Source organism: Phyllosticta capitalensis, assembly GCF_038381095.1.
Source record: "Phyllosticta capitalensis strain CBS 128856 chromosome Unknown BKA78scaffold_6, whole genome shotgun sequence".
Classification (NCBI taxonomy): Eukaryota; Fungi; Ascomycota; class Dothideomycetes; order Botryosphaeriales; family Phyllostictaceae; genus Phyllosticta; species Phyllosticta capitalensis.
The window spans coordinates 783,694-795,434 of NW_027117444.1; the positions used below are offsets into that span (position 1 = coordinate 783,694).

An 11,741-nucleotide genomic window follows, 5' to 3' on the forward strand; every position below is an offset into this window, starting at 1 on the left:
GGCGGCGTAGCGGTGTAGAGCGAGACGGTGTACGATCGCAACTTTTGTACATTCAAAGAGAAGACTACTTCAAACGCCCCCAATGCCAGATTTTGGTGCAAACCCACGATTTCGATTCAAAGAACAATTTTGACCCAGATATGCCGAAAGAAGAAAGCAAAAAAGACTTGACGCAGACGGGGGATATCGAGCTCAATCGCCATTGACCTGCTTTTCTAAATTCGCAACAACGTGGCTAGCGGGGGCAGCGGAACCGTTAGTCTTGCCGTTCAAAGACGAGAAGTCCGGAGCGAGGTGCGCTCCTGCTTTGGAGCGCTCGAATGGAAGAGGCGTTCCCGGGCGGCTGGAGAGGAACTGTTTTTGTCTTGTTAGCGTCATCTTGTACTTGGATTTCATCCTGGACATACGGACGAGGCGGCAGACAGCAAAGCGATCAAGGAGGCCTGGACGACATCTTCGTGGATACCGACACCCCAGACCTTCTGGTTGGTGCCAGCGGTAGAGCACTGGATATAAGTGGCGGCACGTTGGCGACCCTCCTTGTTTTTACCCTCGCCAATCGAGTGCTCCTTGTACTCCACAACGTCAAGGTCGATGCCCAGGGACTTGAGAGCGTTGGCAAGGGACGAGATGGCACCGTTGCCAACACCCTGGATGCTGTGCTGCTGGCCGTCAATCTCAATAATACCGGAGAACTTCCTCTTGAGGTTCTTGTTGCTGACAGCCTTGCCGGCCTCAGCGGGCATGGGGGAACCGGAACGGTCGGTGACGATGTCGTAGTCAATCAGGGCAAACCTGGGGTTCTTCTCAAGATGGTAGGCATCCTTGAAGAGCTTGCAAATCTCGTTGGGGAGCAACTCGCGGCCAAGGTCGTCCGTCTCCTTTTGGATAATCTTGGAAAAGGCGACTTGAAGGCCACGGGGCAAGTCGAGACCAAGCTCGCGCAGAATGATCCACGCAACACCGCCCTTGCCAGACTGGGAGTTGACACGAATGATGGCTTCGTAGGTCCTTCCAATGTCCTGGGGGTCCAGTGGAAGGTACGGGACTTGCCAATGGCTGTTGTCGTCGGCACCCTCAGTGATGCGCTTGTGGAAACCCTTCTTGATGGCGTCCTGGTGCGAGCCACTGAAAGCGCAGACGACGAGCTTGCCTCCGTAGGGAGCTCTGTCGTGCACGGGAATCTTGTTGCTCCTCTCAACGACGTCAATGACGGCGGGGAGGTTAGAAAAGTCGACGTTGGGGTGAACTCCCTGGGTGTACAGGTTGAGACCGAGGGTGACGAGGTCCACGTTGCCGGTTCTCTCGCCATTGCCAAACAAAGTACCCTCTACTCTGTCGGCACCAGCCATCTGGGCCAGCTCGGCCGCGGCAACAGCGCAGCCACGGTCGTTGTGGGGGTGCAGAGAAACGCAGACCTTCTCCCTCTCAGAAATGTTGCGGCAAAAGTACTCGATCTGGTCGGCGTAGACGTTCGGGGTGGCCATCTCAACCGTAGCCGGAAGGTTGAAGATGATGGGGGTCTCGACGGTGGGCTCCCAGGCGGCCTTGACAGCCTCGCAGACTTCGAGGGCAAAGTCGGGGTTGGAGTCGGAAAAGGTCTCGGGCGAAAACTCGTAGGCCCACTCGGTGCCAGCGGTCGACGGGTCGTCCTTGGTGATGGAGCGAGCGTACTTGGTGCACTCTACAGCCAAGGCCTTTGTCTGAGCATTGTCCATGTTGAAGACGATCTGCTGGAAGCAGGGACTGGTGGCGAGGTAGAGATGGAGAATGGCCTTCCTTGCGCCCTTGAGGGAGTCGACGGTGCGGCGAATGAATTCCTTGCGGCAAGGCGAGAGGACCTGGATCCAGACATCGTCGGGGCAAGCACCGGGGGTGTTGATGAGCTTCTGGGTGAAGTCGAAGTCGGTTTGCGAGGCCGAAGGGAAGGAAACCTCGATTTCTTTGTAGCCGAGCTTGACGAGCATTTCAAAGTAGCGCCACTTCTGCTCGCCGTCCTAGAAGAATTGTTAGTCTTGCGCGACAGAAGCCCATTGGAGTCATATACCATGGGGTCCACCAGACTCTGGTTGCCATCGCGCAAGTCCGTGGACAACCAGCGCGGGGGCTTGTTCAGGGTCTTGTTGGGCCATTGACGGTCGGGAAGGTTAATAGGCTTGAAAGCCTTGTACTTGGTGGAGGGGTCTTTGAGCATAGGCATTTTGGCGGTTGTGGGGGAAGGATTGAGGCATGCGCATGGAGAGGAAGATATTTAAAGAGGCACAGCATCAAAAGTTTCGTTTTATTGAGTCACCGCCGAAACTCCTGCCGGCCCGCCCTACGCCTTACAACTGGCTTTGATTTCCACAGCAACTTTGCCGAGCTGGCGCGCGGGAGTCGTCTTTGTGATGTTGATTGAAAGAGCATTTGTCAATTGGCATTGCTACACATAGACACGTCTCAGCAGGCGTTGGGTGCTCTCTCTCAAAGACGGGCATTCCGCGCCGTATCGTCTGATGAAGTCAATGGGCGTGTGCGCGGACTTCTCCTTGCCCCGCTCGCCTGCCGACCCCACGCCCCAGCTGCTCGGTTCCCGCCGATATCGGTTCAGCCGTCGACAATTTGTACACCTCGATATGTCAATCTCACCTCCCATAGGCTCTCATCCTTTGTAGCGATTCAGTGGCATCGTTGAGTAATCAATTGATAGTCGCTATAAGTCCCCAGTCTTGCCCAGAAATGACCAAACTCCTTGCTTGTCGTGCTTCCGACCATCCAACGCCATGACCTCGAATATATCTATCCTACAGCTTGCTCTCGGGAGTTTGCTTCAGACGCACGACGCCCTGTATACCGAATTAGCACCAGCCAGTACGACTATCCAGCCATGAACTCACCTCTTGTACGCAAGTCGCAATTAGCTTTCCGTCCTGGGTGAACATCCTCTGGAAGACCAGTCCACGGCCGTCGCCTGCCCAGGGGCTCTCCATTTCAGTAAACATCCACTCGTCGGCCCGGAAATCCCTAGGGTTATGGAAGTAGATTGTGTGATCCAGGCTGACCATCATTCCAATCTCCGGCTTGTCTTTTGCTTCTGTCAGAGGCTTTCCTTCTTTCAATTTCTGGATTACGCGGTCGTTCATACCCGGGAGTGAGCGCAGTTTTTCCTCGTCCTCGTTGAGTAGCCGCTTGAGCACGTCCTCGTCCAAGGTAGGCTTTCCATCGCGCCTTGAGTTGTATCTCCAGAGCTTGTGGACCCGAGCAACAGTTCCGATGAAATAGCTGTCCGATATGTATGCGAGGGCGCACAGGTGCGGTTGGTGTCCAGCCGAGGGGGAGATCTTTCCGCGGGCCTTGATCCACTGCCTGGTCTTTTTCGTGTGCGGATGAGGCGAGTCATCTAAGCTCAAGGTTAGAATCTGACGTCTCGCCCTTGTACACAAACCGGGGAAGCGCACTGTTCAAAATGTCTATCCGCTGGCTTTGGAACGGACCGGCGACTCCCTGCGGAAATCGCAGATCTTCCTTATTATCCTTGGGCGGCGGCACATCTGGCATTGCCGCGGCATGCTCAACCATTTTCTTGCCTCCGCTATCCACGCGCACAAAGCTCAGTGTGGTTGTAAAGATGGCCTTGCCCCGCTGCCTTGCTTGGACGGTTCGCGTCGCGTAGGATCTTCCCTCTCGGACATCTGATGCGATTTGAGCAGTGAAACGACAGGAATTCAGAGGACTCACATACGCTCGACATGGTAGATGACGGGTATCTCTGAATCACCGGCAAGGACAAAATAACAGTGCATCGAGTGCACGGTAAAGCTGTCCGGGACGGTCCGCTGCGCAGCGCTCAGACACTGGGCAATAATGGCGCCCCCAAAAACACCTCGAGCGCCGGGGGGATGCCATAGTGGCTGAGTATTGGTGTACAGATCCGGATCGATGTCCCTCAGCTGGGTCAAGTCGAGCATCTGCTCAATGGCAGACTTGGACGAATCGATGGGCGGGGGCCTGATGAGAGTCGACATGATGGCTGTTGGGTTTTCTGGAGCATCTCAGGGCAGGGAGCGCAATGGTTTTAAACAGCTTCGAGATGGAGATACGGCCGAACTTGTCTCGACATATTAAGAGTGACGACGGCCACGGACGTCCAGGTGGTTGCTCGGTGGTAGCGCGCCGTATCGTGGGCTGCCGAGCCGAGGCACAGAACGGCAAGACGGCGTTGGTTGGACTGGCTGTGGGCGTGGGCGTGTCTCTCCCCGAGCGTCACCAGGCTCGCCAGGGCTCCCTTAGGGCTGACACAGGCCGGGCGTCACGTGGCGAGAGGGAGCTTGGGGCTGGCTTGGGTGACGGGAGGTGATGTGCGCAAGTGGGAGAGCTTACCTTGTGGGTTGACGGGAAGCCGCAACAAAACAAAGAGCCTCACCCGTGCCGCCTCATTGTAGAGAATGTGGATGGCGATGTGATCTGTCTGCTCGTGCGCATCACCGTGTACTTAGCTGCTATTTGTAGATTACCCGGACCCCCTGGTCCCCACTCGCTGTTCATCGCTGGTCTTGTGTGTCGCTTACCAACGAGACGTCGTCGCCGCTGTTCTCTCCCTCTCTCACATCCATCCGCTTGAAGCTGTGAAGCCATAAGTGCGCCTTTGACGTGTACCACCTGCTCTCGGCGGTGCTGCTCACCGTTGCCACTCGATCCTCTTGTGCTACTCCCACACCGACCTCAAATGCATGACATCGTCGCTCGTACCCCCTCGTCGACGTCGCCATCCCACCACTGCTGCTGAACCCGCAACGCCCGCTATCCGCCATCCTGTACATGTAGCCTGTTGGCTGCATTTGCGCACCCGATGCCATCATGGCCGACAACACTCCTCCTGAACTCCATGCCCAGCTGTCGGAGCTCGACCGCGAACTAGAGGTACGTCGACCGCCTGCAAACCGCTGACCTGACCTGACGTTGCGCCTGCAGGAGGGCGACATCACTCGCAAAGGGTACGTCCCGCCAAAACCACACCAACAACACCCGCCGCGGCTCTCGCAAGGTTAAGGTTGTGCTCGCTAACCGTCCGGAATGCGAAAAGGTACGAGAAACGTCGAACTCTGATCCTGAGCCAGTATTTTGGTCCTGCCCAGGGGGACGACTCTCGGCGCGACACGCGCACATTCTCCATCCAGTCCGGCGCTCCCTCGATCGACCCGTCCCGCACCTTTTCCCTCGTCAATGATGGTTCCTCCCGTACCCAATCCTTTGCAGGATACCACCAAGCGACGCCAAGCATCCACCTTCCTCCGTCCGACATGCAGCGAGCTCAATCGCCCTATGCCCCGAACAATAATGGCGACTGGCAGTCTCGCGCATCCTTTTCCGGCAGCTCCATGGTAGCTCCCCCCACACCAGTTGGTCGATTCCAAGAGAGGGAGCTTGGTGTCCGCAACCCCACCCAGCAGCGCCACTCCTCGTACGGCAGCGAGCCCTACTCGCCTCGACCGACGACCCCAGACATGTATAGCGGTTCGCAATCAAGGCAGAGCACCATTCTCAACTCCGACTTCGCCTTCAACCCCGCCAACCAGCCACAGTATACGGAGCAGTCGCCCGGTGGAACCAGTCGCCTGAGCACCATGCTCGACTCGCATCAGGGATACTTTTCAGACTTTGCCGGTCAACAGACGCCCGACCAACGAGATAGCTATGGTGGTCCGAATCGCTACTCGTCAGGCGATGCCTTCTCCCCCACAGCCGCGATCCCTCCGCCAATGCTTGGCCAGCACGAGCTGCCTCCTCCTAGCGTCGTTGAATGCCAGATGCCCCTCGAGCCGCGCGAGGTACCTTTCGCCGTGTACGACCCTCACAATGGCAACGTGCCCATGTCCAAGTTTGACAACATCGGAGCGGTATTGCGACACCGAGGTCGCGTGAATGGGAGACAAGCTGCGTTTTGGGTTTTGGATTCCAAGGGAAAAGAAACTGCGTCGATAACGTGGGAGAAGCTGTGCAGTAAGGCGGAAAAGGTTGCGCAAGTCATCCGGGACAAAAGCAATTTGTACCGGGGAGACCGGGTTGCCCTCGTCTACCGGGACAGCGAAGTCATTGATTTCGCGATTGCGCTGCTGGGCTGCTTCATCGCCGGTGTCGTAGCAGTGCCCATCAACAGCGTGGAAGACTACAACAGGCTGAGTCTGTTGCTCACAACGACGCAAGCGCACTTGGCGCTGACGACGGACAACAACCTCAAGGCTTTCCAGAGAGACATAAGCAATTCGCGGCAGAAGTGGCCCACTGGTGTCGAGTGGTGGAAGACGAACGAATTTGGAAGCTATCACCCGAAAAAGAAGGATGAGGTACCACCACTTCAGGTTCCGGACCTGGCCTACATCGAATTCTCCAGGGCTCCGACGGGAGACTTGCGCGGTGTGGTGTTGAGCCACCGGACAATAATGCACCAAATGGCATGCGTAAGTGCCATCATCATGTCCATCAACACCAGCGAAACCAACGATACCTTCGACCCCAACTTGCGGGACAAGAATGGAAATCTCATTGCGCCAGTCGCCAGGAATTCCAATGGAGAAGTGATTCTCAGCTATCTCGACCCGCGCTCAGGCCCTGGTATGATTCTGGGCGTTCTCTTCGCCGTCTACGGTGGACACACTACCGTTTGGATGGAGCCAAAGACTGTCGAAACCCCAGGTCTCTACGCACATCTCATCTCCAAGTACCGGACCACCATCATGGTTTCTGACTACCCGGGGCTGAAACGCGCCGTGTACAACTACCAACAAGATCCAATGGCCACCAGAAATTTCAAGAAAAATACCGAACCCAACTTTGCTTCTGTTAAAATTTGTCTCATTGATACCCTGACGATCGACTGCGAGTTCCACGAGGTTTTGGCGGATAGGTGGTTGCGACCAATGAGGAATCCAAGAGCGCGCGAACTGGTGGCGCCGATGCTTTGCTTGCCAGAACACGGCGGCATGATCATCTCCGTGCGCGATTGGCTCGGCGGTGAGGAGCGCATGGGATGTCCACTCAGCATGGAGAATCCCGATTCTGAAGACGAAAAGGCTTCAGAGGGCACACCTGTCACCAATGGCTACAGCAGTCTGATTGGTGGCGGTTCAACCAAGAAGTCCTCCAACAAGCAAAGAAGCAGAACCGAGTTAAGTGAAGCGTTGCTTGACAAGGAGGCTTTGAAAACCAACGAGGTCATTGTCGTGGCCATGGGAGAAGAGGCGAAGCGGAGAGCCAATGAGCCGGGGACTGTCAGAGTCGGGGCTTTCGGCTATCCCATTCCAGATGCGACGCTTGCGCTGGTCGACCCTGAGACAAACTTGCTCTGCTCGCCGTATCAAATCGGAGAAATCTGGGTCGACTCACCCTCCTTGTCTGGCGGATTTTGGGCTCTGCCCAAACACACGGAGAGCATTTTCCATGCTCGTCCGTACCGTTTCATGGAGGGCAATCCGACTCCTGTCCTTGTGGAACCTGAATTCCTCCGTACTGGTCTGCTCGGTTGCATCATCGAAGGCAAGATTTTTGTTCTTGGTCTGTACGAAGATCGCATCAGGCAAAGGGTCGAATGGGTCGAGCATGGTGTGCAAGAGGCCGAGCATCGATACTTCTTTGTACAACATCTGGTGGTGAGCATCATGAAGACGGTGCCAAAAATATACGATTGGTAAGTGGATGGGTGTTTTGAGGGGATTATGCTAACACCGGTCAAGTTCTGCTTTTGATACCCACGTAAACAACGAGTACCTTCCCATTGTTTTGATCGAAACCCAAGCTGCTTCCACCGCTCCAACCACCACCGGCGGACCCCCAAGGCAACTCGACATTCCCTTCCTCGACTCCCTTTCAGAACGTGTCATGGACGTACTGTACCAAGAACACCATCTCCGTGTCTACTGTGTCATGATCACGGCGCCGAATACGCTTCCCAGGGTGGTTAAAAATGGCCGCAGAGAGATTGGAAATATGCTGTGCCGCAAAGCCTTTGACAACGGAGAGTTGCCGTGCGTTCACGTCAAGTTTGGCGTTGAAAGAGCCGTTCAGAATCTTCCCGTCGGAGATGATCCAGCTGGGGGAATCTGGTCTCCCAACGCAACCTCGGCGAGACAGGACATTTTGATGATGCAGGGCAGCGACAAACAATACTCTGGCGTTGACTACCGCGAAGTGGTCATCGACGACAGGACGTCCACGCCTTTGAACCAATTCAGCAACATCCACGACCTCATGCAATGGCGTGTCTCGAGACAAGCTGAGGAGTTGGCCATCTGCACCATTGACGGTAGGGGCAAGGAAGGAAAGGGCATCAACTGGCGCAAATTTGACCAAAAGGTCGCTGGTGTTGCCATGTACATGAAGAACAAGGTCAAGGCCGTAGCAGGCGATCACCTCATTCTCATGTACACCCACTCCGAAGACTTCGTCTACGCCACCCACGCATGTCTAGTCCTCGGATTGGTCGCCATCCCCATGCCGATTCTTGACCAGAATCGATTGGGTGAAGATGCGCCTGCTCTTCTTCACATGGTCGCTGACTTCAGGATCAAGGCCATCGTGGTAAACAACGAGGTCGATCACGTCTTGAAGCAAAAGGCAGTGTCCCAGCATCTGAAGCAAACTGCTGGAGCTCTCAAGGTCCACATGCCGAATGTGTACAACACCTCGAAGCCGCCGAAACAGTCGTCAGGCTGTAGAGAGCTGGGCCTCACCATCCGCCCAACTTGGGTACAGCCCGGCTATCCTGTTCTTATTTGGACCTACTGGACCCCTGATCAGAGGAGAATTGCCGTTCAACTTGGTCATGACTCCCTGATGGCTTTGTGCAAGGTTCAAAAGGAGACTTGTCAGATGACTAGTACAAGACCTGTGCTTGGCTGCGTCAGAAGTACCATCGGACTCGGCTTCCTCCACACCTGCCTCATGGGCATTTACTTGGCGACTCCGACCTACTTGGTTTCTCCCGTCGATTTTGCGCAGAACCCCAACATTTTGTTCCAGACCCTGTCAAGATACAAGATCAAGGACACCTACGCCACGAGCCAGATGCTCGACTTTGCCATGGCTCACAATGCGGGCAAATCAACCGCTCTTCACGAGTTGAAGAACTTGATGATCTCGACAGACGGCCGACCACGAGTCGATGTTTGTAAGTTTTTTGATCTTTCAACAACCCACTTCAGAGACTGATTTTACCAGACCAAAAGGTTCGTGTTCACTTTGCTGGAGCCGGATTAGAACGCACCGCCATCAACACGATTTACTCGCATGTCTTGAACCCAATGGTCGCTTCTCGGTCCTACATGTGTATCGAGCCTGTTGAGCTTTGGCTTGACATGCGAGCCCTGCGCCGCGGTCTGGTCATGCCTGTGGATCCAGACACCGAGCCGTTCAGCCTACTCGTCCAAGACTCCGGAATGGTCCCCGTCAGCACTCAAATCTCCATCGTCAATCCAGAGACGAACCGCCTCTGTTTGAATGGAGAGTATGGTGAGATTTGGGTGCAGTCCGAGGCAAATGCCCACAGTTTCTACGGCACCAAGGACATGTTTGATGCCGAACGCTTCAATGGCAGAACAGTCGACGGTGACCCGAACGTGAGGTACATGCGCACTGGCGACCTAGGTTTCCTGCACAACGTTGCTAGACCTATTGGGCCAGGCGGCACCATGGTCGATATGCAATGCTTGTTTGTGTTGGGAAGCATTGGCGAAACGTTCGAGATAAACGGCCTGAGTCACTTCCCCATGGACATTGAGTACTCCGTGGAACGATGCCATCGCAACATCGTACCCGGAGGATGGTAAGTCGTCATCCCTCTCTTCCCTCGTCATAGATGCTGACATAGATAAGTGCCGTGTTCCAAGCTGGTGGTCTTGTGGTCATTCTCGTCGAGATTTTCCGCAAGAACTTCCTGGCCAGCATCGTCCCTGTCATCGTCAACGCTGTTCTCAACGAGCATCATCTCGTCACTGACATTGTGGCATTTGTTGCAAAGGGTGACTTCCCACGAAGCAGGCTGGGAGAAAAGCAAAGAGGCAAGATTTTGGCCAGCTGGGTGACTCGCAAGATGCGCACCATCGCCCAGTTTGGCATCCGGGATCCTGATGGCGGAGGCTCGGAGCTCACCGAGGTGGCAGAGGAAGTCGCTCAAGCTCAGCGTCACAGCAGCATGATGGGCACTCCTGGAGCTGCCAGTCTCAAAGGCCCAAGCAGCCTCCGCAAGGTGACGAGTGCGGCTGCCTTCCCTGAACCCAACGCGCTAGCTCCAGTCCCGCCAAACCAAATGGGAGTTTTGCCAGTAAGCCAACAGACCCCTCAGCATCTGCCTCTTTCTCAACAGAGTGATCAGACTTACGGCATGCCGCACCTCCCGTCGGGCATCGCCGAGATGCCGCAACACGAGCAGCTCGCCGAGATTCCCGGTAGCCGCGAGCCCGTCTTCAACAGCGAAGACATTGCCACACCGACGGCCGAGCAACAGCGCTCGTCGGTCTACACGCAGGTCCACAGCCTGGGCCCCGGCATGCAAGAATACAGCCCCGTCGAAATGACGGGCGTCTTTGGCAGCAGCGGCCCCAACTCGGGCGACGCCAGCCGCCGCCAGAGCCTCGTCCCCGAAAACTCATCACCCAACCCATCGCAGCTCAAAGGCGCCGTGCCCCTCGGCAGCGTCCAGGAACACGACGACGCCGCCTTCGCCGCTGCGACTACGGCTGGTAGCAGCAGAACTCCCGGCCCCCCGCCGCAGCCTAGCTACTCGAGCAAGCCGTTCATGATGGACGATGACGACGACGATGCGACCCGCCCGCGCACTCCGGACATTGGCATTGTCAGCGGTCAGCTGGGCACGTCGGGCTTGCGCATCGCGAACCGCGTGAGCGTCGAGAGCGGCGAGTGGCCCCAGGAAGCCCTCATGCACATGTCGATGCAGAGTCCGCCGCGATGAGCGGGGGCAGCAATTTTTGCGGTTGGGCTGAGACGTGAGGATACCACTGGAGCGTAGTAGAATAGGAAAGCGAGAGAGTGAGAGAAAGTGAGAGACGGGTTTTGGATTGATATGGATGGCCAGATGGGTGGGTGGATCGATTGGTTGAAACTTGTTCTGTTTTCCCGATTTCCGCGACATGGAACGAACGTAAGAAAAGATGGCAGAGATATGGATGTGACATGGAGGATGCCTTCCTTGTATATGTCAACAACAACCAAGCGAGCAAGCGGGCCGTTTCTCTTTTGCACGTAGCGTAGCGTAGCGTCGCGTTGAAGTTGCTTTGTTCACGTTTTTCACAGGGCCCCCAAAAAAGCGCTGCAGGCTGGTGGGGTGGATGGAGGAAATGAAATGCTTCCTTTGCATGATGTGGATGGAATCATGGGCTAGCTGATTTTGGCCATGTGCCGTTTGTGGATATCTTGAGATGGGATTGCTTGGATCATGGATGATGGATGGGTGGGTGGGTGGAAGGGTTTGGTTGTAATTGTTGGAAGATGATGTGGTGCGAGAGCGATAGATATTTGATACCTTTTTCTTCCTTGCTGGTTTTCTCGTGTCGCTGGATGTGATACTTTATGCACTGTGGACGACCTACATGTTGAAAAGCCTCTCCTGCTCATACCAATCACGACACAACAACAATCACGTGTTCAGGTAAAAGTGAGTTTTCCTTCTGTTTTGAGGCCCTTCTACTGCTGGAAACAACGGGCTACGCTATCTACCCGAGTGCTTGAAAAAGAATGCGCTGCTCTTCCTC

The 11,741-nt window shown here is 55.5% G+C and overlaps 3 protein-coding genes across 3 annotated transcripts; 1 reads left to right on the top strand and 2 right to left on the bottom strand.

Moving 5' to 3' along the window:
• Positions 1 to 192: 192 nt before the first annotated feature.
• On the bottom strand, positions 193 to 2,200 carry BKA78DRAFT_252859 (uncharacterized protein; the record flags this gene model as incomplete). The annotated part of the gene is made up of 3 exons (XM_066884768.1): positions 193 to 354; positions 408 to 1,997; positions 2,048 to 2,200. The coding sequence occupies 3 exons, from the start codon at positions 2,198 to 2,200 to the stop codon at positions 193 to 195; spliced, it is 1,905 nt and encodes a 634-aa protein (XP_066743273.1).
• Positions 2,201 to 2,783: 583 nt separating this feature from the next.
• Positions 2,784 to 4,004, bottom strand: BKA78DRAFT_252587 (thioesterase-like superfamily-domain-containing protein; the record flags this gene model as incomplete). The annotated part of the gene is made up of 4 exons (XM_066884749.1): positions 2,784 to 2,825; positions 2,877 to 3,379; positions 3,438 to 3,671; positions 3,722 to 4,004. The coding sequence occupies 4 exons, from the start codon at positions 4,002 to 4,004 to the stop codon at positions 2,784 to 2,786; spliced, it is 1,062 nt and encodes a 353-aa protein (XP_066743274.1).
• Positions 4,005 to 4,836: 832 nt separating this feature from the next.
• On the top strand, positions 4,837 to 10,942 carry BKA78DRAFT_296311 (uncharacterized protein; the record flags this gene model as incomplete). Its single annotated transcript, XM_066886604.1, has 6 exons — positions 4,837 to 4,899; positions 4,951 to 4,973; positions 5,030 to 7,663; positions 7,710 to 9,142; positions 9,193 to 9,796; positions 9,847 to 10,942. The coding sequence occupies 6 exons, from the start codon at positions 4,837 to 4,839 to the stop codon at positions 10,940 to 10,942; spliced, it is 5,853 nt and encodes a 1,950-aa protein (XP_066743275.1).
• Positions 10,943 to 11,741: the final 799 nt, after the last annotated feature.